At 42.7% G+C, this 23189-nt stretch overlaps 1 protein-coding gene across 1 annotated transcript; it reads right to left on the reverse strand.

The window, feature by feature from the left end:
• Nucleotides 1–11519: 11519 nt before the first annotated feature.
• LOC138902137 (uncharacterized) lies at nt 11520–11969 on the reverse strand. Its single transcript, XM_070189956.1, has one exon. It carries the CDS (start codon nt 11967–11969, stop codon nt 11520–11522), a length of 450 nt encoding a protein of 149 aa, XP_070046057.1.
• Between the last annotated feature and the right edge of the window lie 11220 nt (nt 11970–23189).

Raw genomic sequence — 23189 nt, forward strand, 5'->3', positions numbered from 1 at the left:
AATCCGACCCCGATATCAAAATTTCCACTACCGGTTCAAATCTCCACAAATTCGACTTTCGCCATTTCAAGCCTAAATAAGCTACGGGCCTCCAAAACACAATTCGGACACGCACCTAAGTATGAATCACCCAACGGAGCTAACGGAATCGACGAAATCCATTCCAGAGTCGTCTTCACACAGTTCCGACTACGGTCAAAATTCTAAGACTTAAGCTCCCGTTTTAGGGACTAAGTGCCCCGAAACACTCCAAAACCCAAAATGAAGCCTCCCGACAAGTCACATAAGCAGAAAAGGTACTGGGGAAACAGTAAATAGGGGATAGGGGCTATTACTCTCAAAATGACCAGGTGGGTCGTTACACCTCTGGGTAGCTGAAATCTGAACAAATCTACGGTACGCCGTTGGGACCAACTCCGAAATCTGCACAAGAAGTGCAGAGTGTAGTATCAGTACAACCGACCCCATGTACTCGTAAGTACCAAGCCTAACCTCGACGAAATAGTTACGAGGCTAAGGAAGGTCACTTACATTAATCTGTACGTAATAATAGTAATAAAACGATAATAGAAATAAAACATGTAACTCATGTCAACCGTTGAAACTAACTCGACAGTCATAACCAATTATTATTTCAATTAATTTTTGTTGCTGCGTGCAACCAGCTCCAAAATTTTATCATTCTTTAATAAATTTCCGTTGTGGCGTGCAACCCGTTCCAACAATATAAACTTTAAATTATTCTGTTGCGGCTTGCAACCCTATCCCCCAATATAAACTTTTAATAAATCTTTTGCGGCGTACAACACGCTCGCCAAATATATTTATTTTCATTTACGTTGCGAAGTGCAACCCCCTCCAGCAATATAAAATTAGCCACTCTTGATTGTAATAAATATTCTCTAGTAAATACCACATTCCATAAGAAATTATTAGGTGACAAAGCATACAATGATTATAATTTATTCAGGAAACAAGTAATGACAAATAGCAATTAATTGTGGAAAATTAGGGAGAAAGTAGGAAATTTCATATTTAATATGATAAATGTCAAGTAGCAATTAAGATACATAAATCAAATAATCATGTAACAATTATTACATGAATTCAAGAATTAATAATTGACAATGAATATGGGAGAAACAATTATTATAACAATTAATTCGCGTCTTAAAATAATTTATGATTTTTAAATAATTATGCAAATAATTTATTTGACAAAGTATAGGCACTCGTCACTTTGCCTATACATCGTTACACATGAAATTCACGTAGCAAATAATTCAAGGGTTATATTCCCTCAAGTCAAGGTTAACCATGACACTTACCTCGCTTTGCAACAAAATGCAAGATTCCAATAAACCTTTGCCTCGCGAATTCGTGTATGAAATCCTGAAATCTAGTCATACACAATTGAATATACCCAACACGAATTGTAGGAATTAATTCTATATGAATTACTAATTTTCGGATTAAAATATGAAATTCATCTCAAAAATAATAGTGGGGCCCACGTCTCGAATCTTAGAAAAACATACGAAATTTGAACACTCGTTCCGATACGAGTTCAACCATACAAAAATTATCAAATTCTGACATCGGATTGGCTTTCAAATCTTCATTTTACATTTATGGAAGATTTTTATAAAATGCCAATTCTTCCATCTAAATCCAAAATAAATGATGAACATAGACATGGATTTATGAAATATAATCACTATACGATAAAGAACACTTACCCAGTTCGAAATCGTGTAATCTCCTTTGAAATTTGTAACGACCCAACCGGTCGTTTTGAGCATTTTTCCTTCGCTCGGTAGTTTACGGACATGAGTATCTCTGCATGATGTATTACTTGTGTGAATTGCCGGTTTTGTTTTTCAGGTTATTCAGAATCGAATTGGAAGAATGGATTTTATTGTTGAAGCTTTAAATTGGGAGAGTTGAACAAGTTTGACTTTTTAGCATTTGACCTCGGATTGGAATTTTGATGGTTTTGTTAGCTCTGTTAGGTGATTTTGGACTTAGGAGAGCATCCGGATTGTGATTTGGAGGTTCGTGGTTGAATTTGGCTCGAAATGGCGAAAGTTAGAATTTTGGAAAGTTTGACCGGGAGTGAACTTTTTGATATCGGGGTCGGATTCCGATGCCGGAAGTTGGAGCAAGTCCGTAATGTCGAATGTGACTTGTGTGACAAATTTGAGGTCAATCGGACGTGACTTGATAGGTTTCGGCATCAGTTGTGGAAGTTGAAGTTTCAAAGTTCATTGAATTTTAATTGAGGTGTGATTCATCGTTCCGATGTTGTTTTATGTGTTTTGAGGCCTCGAGTAGGTCCGTATTAGGTTGTGGGACTTGTTGGTATGTTTGGACGGGTGGTCTAGAAGGGGTAAGGCGTGGTTCGGATTGATTTCGGGCTATTTTCCTACATGTGTTTCAGTGCCGGTGTGTTTTAGTGTCTGGTATCACATATCTTCATCGCGAACGCGTAGTGTATTTTGGATGGCAGAAGCAAATTGTTCTTCGCGATCGCGAAGTATGTATCGCGTTCGAGTAGAGTTAGGGCAAGTCCTCTTCGCGTTCGCGTATGGAAGATCGCGTTCGCGAAGTGTTGAGGTTGGCAGCTAGGAATTTGAGCGTTCTTCTATGCGATCGCATAAGGTTAGTATCGTTCGTGAAGCTTTGTAAGCATTGTTCATCGCGTTTGCATGGGGTATATCGCAAACGCATAGAGTCTTTTGTGGCAGTTTAAGTTTTATTCATCACGAACGCGATGGATTTCCCGCGTTCGCAAAAGATGATGTCTGGGCAGTGTATATAGTACTCTATTTCGAAGGTTTCAGACATTTTTACATTTTGGGAGCTATGGAGCTCGGATTGAGACGACTCTTGGAGAAATTTTCATCACAAGAATTAGGGTAAGTGTTCTCTACTCAGTTTGGGTTATATTTCATGAATCTACCTTCGTTTTTGGTAATTGGATTGTGAATTGTAAAGTGGACATTGGGGGTTTTGGCCTAAAGTTTCATAATGTGAATTTTTGAGTTTTGAACATCGAATTGGAGTCGGATTTGAGTGAAACTAGTATGGTTGGACTCGTAATTGAATGGGTTGTTGGATTTTGTTAATTTTGTCGGGTTCTGAGGTGCGGGCCCGGTTGGGCTTTTGGCTGATTTTGGGCTTTTGATTCAAGATTTGATCTTTTTCGATCGGGATTGGTTCCTTTAGCATTGTTTGATGTACTTGAGTTGTTTTTGGTTAGTTTTGAGCCATTCAGAGGTCGGAACGCGCGTGATGACATTTTGGAGCATCGCTTGGCTTGGTCGGTGTTGGAATTGGCTTGTTCGAGGTAAGTAACTCTTCTAATCTTAGTGCTAAGGGTATGAAACCTCGAAATACGTGCTATGTGATTTGTGTTGAGGTGATGCACATTCTAGGTGATGGGCGTGAGGGCGTGCACCATGTGAATTGGACTCTGTTGTTTCCAAGGCACTGAATAGTGGCCCTATTTTGTTGATATCCGTGTTTTCTTCATGTGATAAAGTAGTTAAGCTGTCAATCATGCTAGATATCATGTTTAGCCATTTTGCCAATATTGTTTGGACCCATAGTGGTCGTTTCCTACTGTCATCTCACTTAATTCATTGATATTTCATACTCAGTCATATCCATGCATTCATGCCATATCTTAGTCTCAGTTATTATTTATTGATACATCATATCATTGTTGTCGGGCTAGATTCATGAAATTGTGAGCCCGTTAGTGAGATTGGAGAGATTGATGACTGAGTGAGGCCGAGGGCCTGAGTGAGAGTGATAATTTGGGATCGGACTGCACATCGCATCATGATATATTGATTACATTTATAGAATCGGGTTGCACATCGCGATGAGCCTTAGGGCTGTATATGTATATGGATCGGGTTGCACTCCACAACGAGCCTTATGGCTATTTATATATTATAGGATCGGGGTGAACGCCGCAAAGATATAGCACTTGGCTGAAAGGATCCCTTCCAGGAGACTACACACCCCCAGCGAGCGTAGTTGACTATAAACAGGGATAGGGTTGCACGTCACAGTGGGTATTGTACAGCGCAGTGTGATTGAGTGTATTGAGCATAGTGAGAGAGAATGCGAGACAGTGAGATTGAGTACTCTGAGAGTATGAGTGCATGAGCTCATCATCGAGATGCATTGCATTTGACATGCGTACTTGAGATACATGCATAGAGGTGCATTTCCTTCTGCTACCCTGTTTTGGGGACATTTATGATTCTACCTGTATCTTGACATGTAGGCATATAGAAGCACTTTCCACATGCTATCTGAAAATGAAACATCTTTCTATTTGTTGAAAGGAGTTTTGGGAAATACTATAGTTTTCAAACGTAGTCGTATTTTGGCTTTTTCGGTAAGAGATTTGGGTTTTCACTGAGATCTAGTAGAGTCTTGTGGATCGGTATGATGACGTCCATACCTATCTTCGAGAGGCTACAGGACATTTAGGATATATTTTCCATCTTTCTTTCCTTATCGTGCGATATTGATTCTGCTTGAAGCGTAACTCTTTGAATTCCTTCCACGTATTCGTATGTGCATGCGAGTGCTCGGTATCGGCTGTGCACTGGTGGCTTGTGATTCCATGGATAAGGTGCGAGATGTGATTTCTGTGTGCTGATGAAGGGCCAGTCTAGAGGAACTGAAGCCGAGTTTTGACGGTGGCTTGAGCACAGAGGTTTCGGTTATCTGAGTACGTGCTTTTGGATATATATGTCTGGTACTATCCCTATTAGTAGAATTTGTGGCTATATGGCATGTGATGAGTATGATGTGACTGCGAGATCTATTCATATGGTTTGAATGTGACGAGAAAAGTTTTCTTGAGATGTAGCAATAACTATTGGGTGTTTGATTTCTGTCTTGATTTGGTGCATGGCCTCGAGTTATGGGTGTGTTGAAGGACCTCTCATGTTGTTTAGTTGTGGAGTGCAGTAGATTTCATGTCGTGTTATGAGATTAGACTCGGGAAGAATAAGTGATTGTGTAATAGTTATGACTGTGGAACAGTATAGAGAGATGTCAAGTTGAGGCACATCAGGTAGGTTATCTCCTGCGAGGTGTCCTGAGGTTGTGTGGTCCTTATAATGTTTCATAGAGAGTTCTCTTTTACCAATGAATGATATATGTTGCAGTTTGAGTTTGGATCGCTTACGGAAGTTGGCTTTACTATTACAAGGGTGAATGCGAGATTTGCAGACGATTTGAGATATTATATGGTTTGCGCTACATGGGCTTGCGAAGTATTTAGTTGAATTTCAATGCGGGTATCGTGATGTTATCGAGTGCTTTGGTCTATGGCTTTGAGCTAAGTGGGGGAGTCTGCTATCGACGAGTTGATTGCACGGTTATATGTTGTATTGGTTTCGGTTCGGGGTATAAAGGTGAATCAGTTATGACTTACAGGGGTCGAGATCGAGGATGAATCAGGTAAAGGAATTTCTAGATACATGTTGTATAACACTCTATGGGTATATGGGAATCATAAAATAATTGAGTGGTTATTCGTGAAGGATGTAGTGTACATGGAGTAGAAATTTGCTCGGTTTCTTAGGAGTGTGAGTTACTTCTTTGGGTGTCATCGTGCCAATGGGGCACCAGTCGTTTGGCCCGTTTGGGGTGGTGCAATTAAGATTTGAGCAGAGTGGATGACTCTCAAAAATGGTTCTAATGGATTCAAGAATTAAATGTAGCGATTTGGACTTTTCAAGATTGGTGCATGGCTAGAAACTAAGAGTTACATTGGATGGTGTCGAGACTTGTGGCATTTTTATACCATTGTGGATTATGCATTTGTGCGTCGAGAAGGTGAAGAAAACAGTATTAGGCTCACATAAGGTCTCTTTAGAGTGGGTGTCTCGGTTGTGGTGCTTTGGCTGCTTAAGAAGGAAGTCAGCGGCTTATGAGCCTTAGGGCGTTGTGGTTTTATACTAAGGTCTCTTGTGCGGTGAATTTTGGTTAGGGATCATGGTGTTCTAGCAAAGACAAGTACCAATTTTAAGGCAATTCGGAAAGGACTTGGAGAGATAGGACAGCTTGGTAGTAGGTTGGGTTAGCACGGTATGGGTCTGATCGGTTCTTTAGGTACTTATGACGTGGCTAGTCTCTACAGGTGTTTCGTGGCAATGCTCTTGGGTTTTGGCAACCTGCGTGGCTGGGTTGAGTTAGAGAGATTTGGTTCAGATAGCTTGGTTATGTGCAAATGGGTTTCGAAGAGTTCTCAATGGTTTTACCAAGGTTCGAGGGGTATATTTCCTGCAGGCGTGGGAAGCATGTGGTGTATAGTGAATTTCTCCTAGATGAAATCAAATGGAGGGTCCTTGGAAAATTGAGTATGTAGTTGATTGTGACTCGGAGTGGACTATGAAGTTCTCGTATTTTTCATACGATGGCATGGTATATCCGGTGTGTTGTGTAGGATTGAGATTTATGTGAGTGGGATCACAGTTCTTTTGGATGGGAATTCATAGGCAGCATGGACGGTTTCAGATGACTAGGTAAATGATATCACTATTTGGTATGGCTTGATGAGAGTATACACTTCAGGAGGGGAAATGTGTTTTGATGTATGGATACTTCACTGGTACTGCGGCACTCTTCTGGTTGATCGACTGCTGATATTCAAATTTTTCCAGGTGGCACGGAATAATTTTAGAAGTATTCCTCATGGGATGATCGTGTATGAGAGATGTGTTAGACATTCGGGCGGTGGAGATGGAATCAGAAATGATGATTCGTGTGTTCTATGGATTTGGAGACTGGGAGTTCTCAGGAGCAGACTGTTTCATGGTTGTGGACTGTGATTCATGGCCAAAGCTAGCCAGATGATAGTATGTGTTATGATTCAGTCATTGTGGGCTTTCGGAGGGTTATTTATCTATTTGTGGGTGAATTTGATTTTGGGGTCCTTTGGTAGGCCCAATAAGGATGTGTATTCTGCAACAGGCCGGATTGGTTGGCTCCATACTGCTATTGTTGAGGGATGTGACATTCGGTTGCTGTTGAGCTTATTCGTGATCAGGAATTTTCTGTGAGTTACTCTTCTATACTACGAGGAGTTGTGATTCGTTGGTTTTAGGAACATATGGTGCGGTTCTGTTGTGGTCTTATAGCGAAATTTGAGCGAGATGAGTAGTTGGGTATTGCATGCTTGATTGCGTATTGGTTATGTCCTTTCGAGTTTTGGGTGGAATTGTGTCATTGGCTTCTTCGTGGTTATGGTAATGCACTTTGAGTACTTGATGTCGAATTGCGCGTGGTTACTGATTTTGAGCATGGTGGTTGAAGTATTTCATATGGACCAGTATTTGGGTAGGGTCGCTCATTGCAGCAGAGTTATGTGGAAATATGATCCTTTGTGTTAGATTTGTGTGTTGTGGTTCTATAGTGTGTGATGGGTTTAAGCATTTTGTTGTGGTGGTACTTGTTGAGCTTGCGGGACGGTTCTCTCGTTTGAGTCATTTTTCCATGATTGAATACATGTGGAATGTTGCTATTTGGTGCACGAATTGCACGGGTTGTGGTTGTAGATTATATTGATGTGTCATGTTACTAGAGTGGTCGTGTTGGATGAGATGAGGTCATTGGACCTAGGATGGATACTATTGGATTTGATTACAGCATGTTTCGAAGGATAATATCGAAAGTCAGCTTAAAATTGGCTATAGTTCTTGTCGAATGAGAGAGAGAGTTCCATGACTGGTTGATCTGATGAATGGTTATGAGCTCTGAATGTTTCTTTCATAATCGACAGTGTATGAAGGTTTTAGAGCAAGGCTTTGATTAATATAAGGTCTATTACAAGTATTGGGTTGTTTTGAGCAGCTACTGTGATTTGAAATTTTTGCTATGAGTATTTGAGTTATGTGGTACATCATGTGATTACATCTTGGGTTATAGATATGGCTTGATACAGCTTGTTCAGACTTATACAGTGTGTAGATGCGAGATTCTGATCTTATATAAATTGTGGATGTTGGAAATTGGATTCTAAGGTTTATGGGCTAGGTTGAATTAAGAACTACAGTTATGTTGAGTTGTCGGGCCTACATGGGATGGGATGACGTGAGATCACCCCCGGGTATGTGCATGGTAAGATTATACAGCGGTTTGATGGCTTTGACAACAACTTTGGACACTTTCGAGGACGAACGTATGTTTAAGTGGGGGAGGATGTAATAACCCAATCGGTCATTTTGAGTATTTGCCCTTCACTCAGTAGTTTACGGGCATGAGTAGCTCCGCATGATGTATATGTGTCACGACCCCAAAACCTAATGTGTCGTGATGGCGCCTATCGGTGATACTAGGCAAGCTGACCTTCCCAAAAATACTTCCAAACTAAATATAAAAGCAAAGTAAAGCTTTCTATATCAGAAATTTTTCATAAAATAAAGTCAAACTCAAATTTGTAACAAAGTGCGGAAAACGAGCCCCGAACATCGGGGTATCACCAAGTCATGAGCGTTTAGGTATTTAAAACTATTACAGCCAATGTCTAAATATCAGTACAAAATGGAAAGAAATGTGGAAGGAGTAACAAGGTCATGCGGACGCTGGCACCTACCTTGCAGTCTATGAAACTCAAACAGGTCTGGACTCAACAATCTCTGTGCTTAGACACATCTGAATCTCCACACGTAGTTCCGGGTGTAGTGTGTGTACAACTAACTCAGCAAGTAACAGAAAAAAATAAGGAATTGAGAAGTAGTGATGAGCTATACAGAACAATTCAGTCGATAATTTTCACAGTTAAGAGTAAACATGAGAAAAACATCAGTTGCATAATTACCAATTCCAGCCACACAATTTTCAGCTAAATGCAGCAACAAAGTGAAATACATGAAACCTCACAGACACTGTCACTCAAACCCTCAATAACTCGACACTCAACTCTCAATCCTCAATGCACACGCTCAATAGGTGCTTGCGCTCACTGGGGGTGTTCAGACTCATGAGGGGCTTCTACAGCCCAAGCGCTATAATCTGCACGGATAACTCACGTGCTACATGGACAACTTACGTGCCATAGTATAAATATCTGGATCCGCACAGACAACTCACGTGCTGCAGGAACAACTCACATGCTATAGTATAATATAAGTATCCGCACGGACAACTCACGTGCTATAGTATAATATCTCACAAGTAGGCCCTCGGCCTTACTCAGTAATGAACCTCTCTAGTCTCATAGCTCTCAATAAAGAAAGGGAAAACAGCCCAAATCAAAGTGTTACAGTTTATCATTCGGGAAAATAACAGAGATTGAGGTAAACATGTACAAGAATCACTATGACTGAATATAACTACCATGAGCAGGAATATAGCCTAAGCATGATTTCTAACATGAAAGACAATCAAGTTCTAGTAGACAGGAATGCATATAAACACAAATATAGGCTATTAGACTTCACAGTCTCCCAGGACGGACCAAGTCTCAATCCCTCACGGCGTACGCCCACATGCCTGTCACCTGGCATGGTTGCCACCTCCAAACAGTCACATTATACCAAACTACGGGTTTCATAACCTCAAGACCAGATTTAAAACTATTACTTACCTCAACAGTGTAGAACTCCTACTCCGGAATGCTCTTTTCTCTCGAATCTAGACACGAGCAATAAAATACGATCAATATGAGCTAAAGGAATGAATCCCATAAGAAAAAAATTAATTTATAGGCCAAATCCCGAAATTTACTCAAACCCGACCCCCGGGCCCACGTCTTGAAATCCGAAAAAAGTCACAAAACCCGAAAGCCCATTCACTCACGATTCTATCCATACTAAATTTATCAAAATTCGACATCATTTGGTCCATCAAATCCTAAATTACACTCTCCAAAATCCCAAGCCATAACCCCCTATTTTCACTCCTAAATCCCACTAATTAGAAGAGAAAACAACGAAAAAATACCATAGCTAGGAGTATTAGAGCTCGAGCAACTTACCTCTATGAAAACCCTTGAAACCCTTCAGAAATCACTCCAAACACTCCAAGGTCCGACTTGAAAATAGTGGAAATGAACAAAAATTCGCAAAGTCTTCTATCTATATGTTCTGCCCAGGTTTTTCGCACCTGCGGTTCAAAATACGCACTTGTGGAGCCGCGTTTGCGCACAAATCTCCACATCTGCGGAAAATCACTTAAGTGCCCATCTCCGCACCTGCACTCCCTATCCACTTCTGCGACCGCGTAGGTGCGGAAAAGACCTCGTACCTGCGGCCACTGCCAGTCCTTCTCACTTCCGTATCTGCGACTCAGCCTCGCATCTGCGGGCTCGCATATGTGACCAATCTTATGCACCTGCGGTTCTAGCCCAGGTCTTCTATGTCCGCATTTGTGGCTCACCAAGCGCACCAATGACCTCGCACATGTGGCTCCCCCTCCGCAGGTGCGGAAAAACACCAGCAGCAGTAGTTGAGGTGCATTTCAAAATTACAAAACTCCCATTAGCCATATGGAATCACCCTGAGCCCCACGGGACCTCAACCAAACATACCAACAATTCATATATCACCATACGAACTTTGTCGAGCCTTCAAATCACTCAAAACAACATCAAAACACCAAATACCCTCGGATTCAAGCCTAAGAACTTCTAAACTTCCAAATTTTGCAAACAATGCCGAAACCTACCAAATGACTTTCGAATGACCTAAAATTTTACACACACATCAAAAATGACACCTAGAACCTACTCTAACTTCCGAAAATCCATTCCATCCCGATATCAAATTTTCCACTTCCGACCGAAATTGTCAAGTTTCCAACTTTCGCCAATTCAAGCCTATTTCCAATACGGATCTCCAAATCACATTTTGGATGCGCTCTTAAGTCCAAAATTACCTAACGAAGCTAATGGAACCATCAGAATTCAAAACCGAGACCGTTTACACATAAGTCAATATCCGGTTGGCTTTTCTAACTTAAGGTTCTAAATAAGAGACTAAGTGTCTCAATTCACTCTGAAACCACTCTGGACCCAAACCAACTAAGCCGATATATCATAATATAGCTGAAAAGCACAAAAGGAAGCAGAAATGGGGAAAACGGGGCTATAACTCTCGAAACGACCGGTTGGGTTGTTGCATCCACCCCCTCTTAAACAAATGTTCGTCCTCGAAAGGGTCTAGAAACATACCTAGAGTCTCAAATAGGTGTGGATATCTGCTCTGCATCTCCCGCTCGGTCTCCCACATGGCCTCCTCCATATGCTGACCTCTCCACTGCACCTTCACCAAAGCTGTGTCCTTTGACCTCAACTTCTGAACTTGCCGATCTAAAATGGCCACCTGCTCCACATCATAAGTCATATCACCCTCCAACTGAACCGTGCTGAAATCTAAAACATGGGACGGATCTCCAACATACTTTCGGAGCATGGAAACATGAAATACTGGATGCACGCTTGACAAGCTGGGTGACAAGGCAAGCTTATAAGCTACCTCCCCTATCCTCTAAAGCACCTCAAAAGCCCCAATGAAGCTGGGGCTCAACTTTCCCCTCTTCACAAACCTCATAACACACTTCATGGGTGATACCTTCAGCAAAACCTTCTCCCCAACCATAAAAGACACCTCACGGACCTTCTTGTCCGCGTAGCTCTTCTGCCTAGACTGCGTCGTGCGAAGCCGCACCTGAATCAATTTCACCTTATCTAATGCATCTTGGACCAAGTCTATACGCAAGAGCCTAGACTCCTCCTGCTCAAACCATCCTACCGGAGATCTACACCTACTCCCATATAAAGCCTCGTACGGAGCCATCTGAATACTCGACTGGTAACTATTGTTATTTGCGAACTCGGCGAGCGACAAGAACTGGTCCCATGAACCACCAATGTCAATGACACAAGCGCATAACATGTCCTCCAATATATGAATAGTGCGCTCGAACTGTCCGTCCATCTGAGGGTGAAAGGTTGTGCTCAACTCCACTTGAGTACCCACCTCTCGCTGCACGGCCCTCCCAAACTATGATGTAAACTGAGTGCCCTTATCTGAAATGATGGAAACTGGGACACCATGCAGGCAAACAATCTCTCGGATGTAAATCTCCGCCAACCACTCTGAAGAGTAAGTAGTACCAACTGGAATGAAGTGTGCAGACTTGGTCAGCCGATCTACAATAACCCAAATAGCATCGAACTTACTCAAAGTACGTGGAAGCCCAACTACAAAGTCTATGGTGATCCGCTCCCACTTCCACTCTGGGATCTCTAACCTCTGAAGCAAGCCACCCGGTCTCTGATGCTCATACTTAACTTGCTGACAGTTGAGACACCGAGCCACAAACCTAACTATATCCTTCTTCATTCACCTCTACCAATAGTTCTGCCATAAATCCTGGTACATCTTCGCGGCACCCGGATGGATGGAATACCGCGAGATGTGAGCCTCCTCAAGAATCAACTCCCTGAGCCCATCTACATTAGGCACACATATCTGGCTCTGCATCCTCAACACGTCGTCATCACCAATGGTCACATCCCTAGCATCACCTCACTGAACCCTGTCTTGAAGAACAAGCAGGTGGGGGTCATCATACTGATGCTCCCTAATACGAGCATAAAGAGAAAACCTGGGGACCACACAAGCCACTACCTGACTCGGCTCCGAAATATCCAATCTGACAAGCTGGCCCGCTAAGGCCTGAACATCCAATGCCAAGGGTCTCTCTGCTGCTGGGAGATATGCTAAAATCCCCAAACTCTCTGCCCGGCGACTCAAATTATCGGACACCATATTGGCCTTCCCCGGATGGTACAAAATAGTGATATCGTAGTCCTTAAGAAGCTCCAACCATCTCCGCTGGCGCAAATTAAGATCCTTCTGCTTAAACAGATGATGCAAACTCTGGTGATCAGTATAGATCTCACAATAAACACCATACATATAATGACGCCAAATCTTCAAGGCGTGAACAATGTCTGCTAACTCAAGATCATGGACAGGATAGTTCTTTTCATGGGTCTTCAACTGGCACGAGGAATAGACAATCACCCTACCCTCCTACATCAGAACACATCCAATACCTACCCTTGAGGAATCACAATACACGGTGTAAGAACCTGAAGCTAATGGCAGAACTAACACTAGAGTTGTTGTCAAAGCAGTCTTGAGCTTCTGAAAGCTCTCATCACACTCATCCGACCACCTGAATGGGGCACCCTTTTGGGTCAATTTGGTCAAAGGCGATGCAATAGATGAAAATCCCTCCACAAAGCGATGGTAATAACCCGCCAAACCAAGAAAGCTCCTAATCTCTGTGGCTGATAACGGTCTAGGAAAACTCTACACTGCCTCTATCTTCTTTGGATCCACTTGAATTCCCTCACTAGACATCACGTTCCCCAAGAAGGCTACTGAACCGAGCCAAAAATACACTTGGAGAACTTTTCATAAAGCTTCTCCTCCCTCAATCTCTGCAATACAACCCTCAAATGCTGAGCATGCTCCTCCTGTCTACAAGAGTACACTAGGATGTCATCAATGAATACAATAATGAATGAGTCCAAATAGGGTTGGAATACATTGTTCATCAAATGCATGAACGCTGCTAGGGCTTTGGTCAGCCCAAAAGACATCACCAAGAACTCATAATGGCCATAACGGGTCCTGAACGCTGTCTTAAGAATATCCAAATCCCGAATCTTCAGCTGGTGATAACCGGACCTCAAATCAATCTTGGAGAACACCCTCGCTCCCTGAAGGTGGTCAATAAATCATCAATACGAGGCAAAAGATATTTGTTCTTGGCTGTGACCTTGTTCAACTACCTATAATCAATGCACATTTTCATGGAACCATCCATCCTCTTTACAAATAGAACCGGTGCATCCCAAGGTAACACACTAGGCCGAATAAACCCCTTATCAAGGACTTCCTGAAGTTGTTCCTTCAACTCCACCGGTGCCAGATGATATAGTGGAATAGAAATAGGTTGAGTGCCAGACACCATATCATTACCGAAATCAATATCCCTGTCAGGTGGCATGCCCGGTAGGTCTGCAGGAAACACATCCGGAAAATCCCGTACCACCGGAACATAATCAATGGTAGGATTCTCTACACTAACATCCCTCACAAAAGCCAAATAAGATAGGCAACCCTTCTCAACCATACGTTGAGCCTCCAAATATGAAATCACCCTACTAGGCACATAATCTATAGAACTGCTCCACTCAACCCTCAGAAATCCCGGCATCACCAATGTCACGGTCTTAGTGTGACAATCTATAACAGCATGACATGGAGATAACCAATCCATACCCAATATCACATCAAAGTCAACCATACTGAGCATCAAAAGGTCCACTCGGGTCTCCAGACCCCCAATAGTCACCACACATGACTGATCTACGTAGTCCACAACAATAGTATCGCCCACAGGAGTAGATACATGAACAGATAAAACTAAAGACTCACGGGTCGTATCCAGAAATTGGACGAAATTTTAGGAAACATATGAATACATGGAACCAGGGTCAAATAATACAAAGGTATCTCTGTGACAAACTAAGACAATACCTATAATCATAGAATCTAAAGCAATAGCATCTGGTATGGCAGGGAGGGCATAGAAACGGGCCTGACCACCCCCTGATCTGCCTCCCCCTCTCGGGCGACCCCTAGCTGACTGGACTCCACCCTTAGCTGGCTGGGCGGGTGGTAGAGGAACTGGTACCGATGCTATTGGCCGAGTACTCTGCTGTGGAGTCCCACCCAATAGCCAAGGGCAATCTCTCATAATGTGACCTTCCACTCTGCACTTGAAACAACCCCTCCTCTAACAAAATTGTGGCTCCTGATGCCCAAAAGAACTACAAGGAGATATATGAGCGGACGGGGCATGATGAGAACTATGTGCAAGTAGTGCACTGAATGATGACTGGACCTGCTGATGACTGTGAGAACTATGGCCAGATGATGCACCACGGTGAAATGGCCGAGCTGTCTGAGCCTGTCTAAAATGATGACCTCTACCGTGCTGGAACTGACCCCTAGAAAGAGAACTGCTGAATCCACCCTGACCATGAGGCCTCTTGGCCTCCCTCTCAACCCTCTTCTGACCGCGAACCATCTCAATATGCCGAGCAATGTCGACAACCTCATCAAAGATTGCACCAGTCTCCCTCTCTCTGGTCATAAGCAACCGTAGCTGAAAAATGAGACCATCTATAAACCTCATGATCCTCTTCATGTATATGGGAACCAAATAGATAGCATGACGGGCCAACTATGAGAATCGCATCTCATACTACATCACAGATATATCACCCTGGCGAAGCTGCTCAAACTGTCTACGCAGCTCTTCTCTGCGGGACTGAGGCACGAACTTCTCCAAAAAGACCACGGAGAACTACTGCCAAGTAAGGGGTGCTGCGCCAACAGGCTTACGCCTCTCGTAAGTCTCCCACCATCTGAGTTCAGCCCCAGAAAACTGAAAAGTAGTGAATGAGACCCCACAAGTCTTCAAACTACCAGTTGTATGGAGTATCCTCTGACACCTATCCAAGAAGTCTCGGGCATCCTCTCTTTCTGTGCCACTGAAAGGTGGAGGCTGGAGTCTCCCAAACTTCTCCAACCTACGCTGATCATCCTCAGGCATAGTAGGGACCACATAATCCTGTGCAGCTACAACCGGCTGGGCTGGTGGTGCCTCCGGTGTCTGGAATCCCTGTACCACCTGCTCTGGTATGCGGGAAGCGTGAGTTTGAGCACCTCCCCCGGCCTGAGAAGTAGTTCGACGGCCGCAACAGAGACCGCCTGAGCAAGACTGGTACACGCAGTCAGAATCTTAGCTAAGGCCTCCTGAAGGCCTGGAATCACAATAGGCACAGGTGGTGCATGAGCTGGTGCATCAACAACTGGAATCTGGTCCTGATTTGGGGCAACTAGTAGATCTGCAGGTACTGCCCCAGCTGTTGTACGGGCTGCACCTCTGCCCCTACCACGGCCTCTACTACGGCCTCGGCCTCTCGCGGCCCTGGCTGATGGTGCTGGTGGCTGGCCTTCCTAATCGGTAGAACGAGTCCTCACCATCTGTGAGAGAATGAAACAACATGTGTTTAATTACCAGAATAAATAAATTCATACGACAAGAGTCCAGGAATGTGAAATTTTCCTAAGGGTTCTGCAGCCTCTCGAAGATAAATATAGACGTCTTTGTACCGATCCGCACATCTCTACTACCCCGCTCATAACTCATGAGACCTATGTAACCTAGGCTCTGATACCAACTGTCACGACCCCAAAACTTAATGTGTTGTGATGGCGCCTATCGGTGGTACTAGGCAAGCCGACCTTCCAAAAAATACTTTCAAACTAAATATAAAAGTAAAGTAAAGCTTTCCATATCAGAATGTTTTCATAAAATCAAAGTCAAACTCAAATTTAGAACAAAGTGCGGAAAATGAGCCCTAAACATCGGGGTGTCACCAAGTCATGAGCGTCTAAGTATTTAAAACTATTACAGCAAATGCCTAAATATTAGTACAAAACGAAAATAAATGTAAAAGGAGTAACAAGGTCCTGCGAACGCTGTCAGCTACCTTGCAGTATCCGAAACTCAAACGGGTCTGGACTAAAAAATCTTTGTGCTTAGACACACCTGAATCTGCACATGTAGTGCAGGGTGTAGTATGAGTACAACCAACTCAGCAAGTAAAATAAATAAATAAGGAATCAAGAAGTAGTGACGAGATATACAGAACAATTCAATTGATAATTGTTTACAATTAAGAGTAAACATGAGAAAAGAATTAGTTGCATAATTACCAATTCCAGCCAGACAATGTTCACCTAAATGCAGCAACAAAGTGAAATAGATGAAACCTCACAGACACTGTCACTCAAACCCTCAATAACTCGACACTCAACTCTCAACCCTCAATGCACACGCTCAATAGGTACTTGCGCTCACTTGGGTGTTCAGACTCATGAGGGGCTCCTACAGCCCAAGCGCTATAATCTGCACGGACAACTCATGTGTCATAGTATAAATATCTGGATCTGCACGGACAACTCACGTGCTGCACAGACAACTCACATGCTATAGTATAATATAAGGATTCGCACGGACAACTCACATGCTATAGTATAATATCTCACAAACAAGCCCTCTGCCTTACTCAATCATGAACCTCTCTAGTCTCATAGCTCTTAATAAAGAAAGGGAAAACAGCCCAAATCAAAGTGTTACAGTATATCATACGGGAAAATAACAGAGACTGAGGTAAATATATACAAGAATCACTATGACTGAATATAACTACCATTAGCAGGAATATAGCCTAAGTATGATTTCTAACATGAAAGGCAGTCAAGTTCTAGTAGACAGGAATGCATATAAACACAAATAAAGACTATTAGACTTCACAGTATCCCAGGACGGACCAAGTCTCAATCCCTCACGGCGTACACCCACACGCCCGTCACCTAGCATGGGTGCCACCTCCAAACAGTCACATTATACCAAAATTCAAACTGCATTTCAAAAGTCCAAACCTCTCGTTAGCCATTTGGAATCACCCCGAGCCCCTCCAGACCTCAACCAAACATACAAACAAGTCATATATCACCATACGAACTTAGTCGAGCCTTAAAATCACTCAAAACAACATCAAAATACCAAATTACCCTCGGATTCAAGCCTAAGAACTTCTAAACTTCCAAATTTCGCAAACGACGCCGAAACCTACCAAACGACTTCCGAATGACCTCAAATTTTATACATACGTCAAAAATGACACCAGAACCTACTCTAACTTCCAAAAATCCATTCCACCCCGATATCAAATTTTCCACTTCCGACCGACATTGTCAAGTTTCCAACGTTCGCCAATTCAAGCCTAATTCTACTACGGACCTCTATATCATGTTCTAGACGCTCTTCTAAGTCCAAAATCACCTAACGAAGCTAATGGAACCATAAGAATTCAAACTTGAGACCGTTTACACATAGGTCAATATCAAGTTGACTTTTCCAACTTAAGGTTCTAAATAAGAGACTAAGTGTCTCAATTTACTCTGAAACCTCTCAGGACCGGAACCAACTAACCTGATATATCATAATATAGCTGAAAATCACAAAAGGAAGTAGGAATGGGGAAAACGGGACTATAACTCTTGAAACGACCGATCGGGTCGTTATAATATGACTTGTGTGAATCGTCGGTTTTGGTTTTTCAGGTTATTCGGAATCAAATTAGAAGAATGAATTTCATTGTTGATGTTTTAAATTGAGAGAGTTGACCAAGTTTGACTTTTTAGCATTTGACCTCGGATTGGAATTTGATGGTTCCGTTAGCTCATTGAACTCGAATTGAGATGTGATTCATCGTTTTGATGTTGTTTTGTGTGTTTGAAGCCTCGAGTAGGTCTGTGTTAGGTTGTGGGACTTGTTGGTATGTTTAGATGGGGTCCCGTGGGGCTCGGACGTTGTTCGGATTGCTTTCGGGCTATTTTCCTTCATGTTTTCAGTGCTGGTGTGTTTTGGTGTCTGGTGGCACATTTCTTCATCGCGTTCGCGTGGCAAGTATCGCGAACGCGTAGTGTATTTTGGATGGCAGCAGCAAATTGTTCTTCATGTTCGCGAAGTATGTCTCACGTTCGCGTAGAGATGGGGAAAGTCCTCTTCGCGTTCGCGTATGGAGGATCGTGTTCGTGTATGGAGGATCGCGTTCGCGTAGTGTTGAGGTTGGTAGCTGGGAATCTGAGCGTTCTTCTATGCGATCACGTAAGGTTAGTCGCATTTGTGAAGCTTTGGCAGAAATGTTCATCACGTTCACATGGGGTGTATCACGAACGCGTAGAGTCTTTTGTGGCACTATGAGTATTATTCATCGCGAACGCGATGGATTCCCCGTGTTCGCAAAATAGGACTTCTGAGCAGTGTATATAGTACTCTATTTCGAAGGTTTTGGACATTTTTACATTTTGGGAGCTATGGAGCTCGGATTGAAGTGATTCTTGGAGCAATTTTCATCACAAGGATTGGGGTAAGTGTTCTCTACTCGGTTTGGTTATATTTCATGAATCTACCTTCGTTTTTGGTAATTGGATTGTGAATTTTAAAGAGGACATTGGGGGTTTTGGCCTAAAGTTTCATAATGTGAATTTTTCAGTTTTGAACATTGAATTGGAGTCAGATTTGAGTGAGACTAGTATGGTTGGACTCGTAATTGAATGGGTTGTTAGATTTTGTAAATTTTGTCAAGTTCCGAGGTGTTGGCCCGGGTTGGGCTTGTGGCCTATTTTGGGCTTTTGATTCAAGATTTGATCTTTTTCGATCGGGATTGGTTCCTTTAGCATTGTTTGATGTATTTGAGATGTTTTTGGTTAGTTTCGAGCAATTCAGAGGTCGAAACGTGTGGGATGGCATTTTGGAGCATCGGTTGGCTTGCTCGGTGTTGGAATTGGCTTGTCCGAGGTAAGTAACTCTTATAATCTTAGTGCTGAGGGTATGAAACTCTGAAATACGTGTTATATAATTTGTGTTGAGGTGACGCAGATGCTAGGTGACGGGAGTGTGGGCGTGCAACATGTGAATTGGGACTTTGTTGTTCCCATGGCACTAAATAGTGGCACCTATTTTGTTGATATCCATGTTTTCATCATGTGATAAAGTAGTTAAGCTGTCAATCATGCTAGATATCATGTTTAGGCATTTTGCCTATATTGTTTGGATCCATAGTGGTCGTTTCTTACTGTCATCTCACTGAATTCATTGATATTTCATACTTAATCATATCCATGCATTCATGCCATATCTCAGTCTGAGTTATTATTTATTGATACATCATATCATTATTGTCGGGCTAATTTCATGACATTGTTAGCCCGTGAGTGAGACTGGAGAGATTGGTGATTGAGTGAGGCCGAGGGCCTGAGTGAGAGTGATAATTTGGGATCGGGCTGCACGCCGCAACATGATATATTGATTACATTTATGGGATCGGGTTGCATGCCGCGACGAGGCATAGGGCTGTATATGTATATGGATCGGGTTGCACGCCGCAACGAGCCTTATGGCTATTTATATATTATGGTATTGGGCTGCACGCCGCAATGATATAGCGCTTGGGCTGAAAGGAGCCCCTCCAGGAGTCTGCACACCCCCAGTGAGCACAGGGATCGGGCTGCATGCCGCAGCGGGTATTGTACAGCGCTGTGTGATTGAGTGTATTGAGTATAGTGAGAAAGAATGCGAGACAGTAAGATTGAGTACTCTGAGAGTGTGAGTGCATGAGCTCATCATCGAGATGCATTGCATTTGACATGCGTACTTGAGATACATGCATATAGGTGCATATCCTTCTGCTACCCAGTTATGGGGACATTAATGATTCTACCTGTATCTTGACATATAGGTATAGAGAAGAACTTTCCTCATGCTATATGAAAATGAAACATCTTACTATTTACTCGCACCTTGCATGCAGATGTTGGCTGCTGATGTTGTTGTGTTCGATGGGAGCTACATTGAAGATGTACCTGCGTCCCGGCGGTAGCTGCCTCTTGTTCGTGGTAGCTTTAGATCTGTAAAACTCTATTTATGTACAATTCAAACAGACTACATATTTATTTCATTTCCGCTTTGTAAACTTTATTCTTAGAAGCTCATGATTTGTACTACCAGTTCTTGGGGAATGTATGAGATTTAGAAAATTTTTTTACTTAATTGTTGTATTAATTGTTATTGGATTTGGTTAGTGGTTAACTGGCTTACCTAGCGGGTTGGGTTAGGTGCCATCACAACTAGTTGAATTTTGGGTCGTGATAAAATTGCCCCTAAACCGAGTTCGAATGGAGGGTTTGTGAAAAATGGAAAAAATCTCGTTTTTGGTATGTTTTATTCACTAGGCGTCAGGCCTTCTTTGCGTTCACGAAGAGCCTGTCGCATTCGCGAAGCAGCGGCTCCAGTAGCCTACGCATTTGTGAAATCCCCTTCGCGTTCGCGAAGGCTTACACCCATCATCCTACGCGTTCGCGAGCCTTGTGCCGCCTTCGTGAAAAGTAGGGGTAGTCCCCCCCCTCCCCCCCCCCCCCCCGTTCCACAAAACCACGCGTTCGCGATACACTGTCCGCGTTCACGGAGGGAAACCCCCCTCCACTTCGCGTTCACGTATAGCCCTTCATGTTTGCGTGGGGTAAAATCCCACCCAGTCCATTCACTCTTCGCATTCGCGAGAGTACCTTCGCGAACGCGAAGAAGGAAACACCAGAAACCAGCCGAAGCACAAAAAACCAGATTTCTAAGTTTCAAAACATTAGCCTATCTGAAATTCACCCGAGCCCTCAGGGCTCCAAACCAATTATAAACACAAGTCCAAAAACCTCATACGAACTCGCTTGCGCGACCAAAATGTCAAAACAACACCTAGAACTACAAATCAGACTCCAAATCAAATGAAATTTTCAATGAAACTTTAGAATTTCTATTTCAACAACCGGACGTCCGAATCACGACAAACCAGCTCCATTTCTCACCAAATTTAGCAGACAAGTCATAAATATAGTAATGGAGCTATACCGGGTTCCAGAACCAAAATACGGACCAGGTATCAACAAAGTCAAACATTAGTCAAATCTCTTAAGTCATTAAACCTTTAAACTTCAAAATTTTGACAAAATGCGATAACTCAAGTTAGGGACCTCCGAATTAAATTTCGGGTATACGCACAAGTCCCAAATCACGATACGGACCTACAAGTACTGTCAAAATAGTGATCCGGGTCCTTTTGCTTAAAATGTTGACCAAAGTCTACCCAATTGAGTTTTAAAGCTTTATTTCACATTTTAATCAATTTTTCACATAAAAACTTTCTGAAAAAAATTACGTAATGTGCACGCAAATCGAGGGATGATAAATAGTGCTTTTCGAGGTCTTAGAACACAGAATTAGCTATTAAATTTAAATATGACCTTTTGGGTAATCACATTCTCCACCTCTAAAACAAACGTTCGTCCTCGAACGGAATTAGAAAAGTACCTAAGCTGGTGAAAAGGTGTGGATATTTAATCTACATGTCCGACTCGGATTCCCAGGTAGATGCCTCTACCGTCTGACCTCTCCATTGCACTCAAACTGATGGATAACTCTTAGACCTCAACTGTCGTACATGCCATGCTAGAATAGCTACCGGCTCCTCCTCATAAGTCAAATCCTTGTCTAATTGGACTAATCTGAAATCTAACACATGAGACGGATCACCATGATATTTTCGGAGCATAGACACATGGAACACCATATGAATCACTGATATACTGGGTGGTAATGCAAGCTTGTAGGCTACTTCGCCCGCCCTTTCAAGAATTTCGAAGGGTCATATATACCTAGGGCTCAACTCGCCCTTCTTTCCAAACCTCATTACACCTTTCATAGGTGAAAACCGGAGTAATACTCTTTCTCCAACCATTAATGCAATATCACAAACTTCACGGACGGCATAACATTTTTTCCTAGACTGAGCCATTCGAAGTCGATCCTGAATAACTTTGACCTTATCCAAGGCATCCTGTACCAAATCGGTACCCAACAACCGAGCCTCTCCCGGTTCAAACCATCCAACTGGCGAATGACACTGTCTCCCTGTAATGCTTCATATGGAGCAATTTGAATGCTCAACTGGTAGCTGTTATCATAGGCAAACTCCGCAAATGGAAAGAACTGATCCCAATAACCTCCAAAGTCTATAACATAAGTGCAGAGCATATATTTCAATATCTGAATAGTGCGCTCTGATTTTCCGTTTGTTTGTGGATGAAATGTTGTACTCAATTCAACCCGCGTGCCTAAATCACATTGTACAGCCCTCCAAAAGTGTGAGGTAAACTGTGTACCTCGATCTGAAATAATAGACATGGGCACACCGTGAAGTTGGACAATTTCACGAATGTAAATTTCAGCTAACCGCTCTGAAGAATAGGTGGCTGCCATTGGAATGAAATATGCTGACTTGGTCAACCTGTCCACAATGACCCAAACTACGTCAAATTTTCATTGAGTCCATGGGAGCTCAACAAAAAAATCCATTGTGATACGCTCCCACTTCCACTCAGTAATCTCTTACTTCTGAAGCAAACCACCAGGTCTCCGATGCTCGTACTTGACTTGTTGACAAT

Source organism: Nicotiana tomentosiformis, chromosome 11 (assembly GCF_000390325.3).
Source record: "Nicotiana tomentosiformis chromosome 11, ASM39032v3, whole genome shotgun sequence".
Classification (NCBI taxonomy): domain Eukaryota; kingdom Viridiplantae; phylum Streptophyta; class Magnoliopsida; order Solanales; family Solanaceae; genus Nicotiana; species Nicotiana tomentosiformis.

What these genes read in the sequence shown, in the direction of transcription:
- LOC138902137 (XM_070189956.1), bottom strand. Translation starts at nt 11,969, where the DNA reads ATGGACGGACAGTTCGAGCGCACTATTCATATATTGGAGGACATGTTA.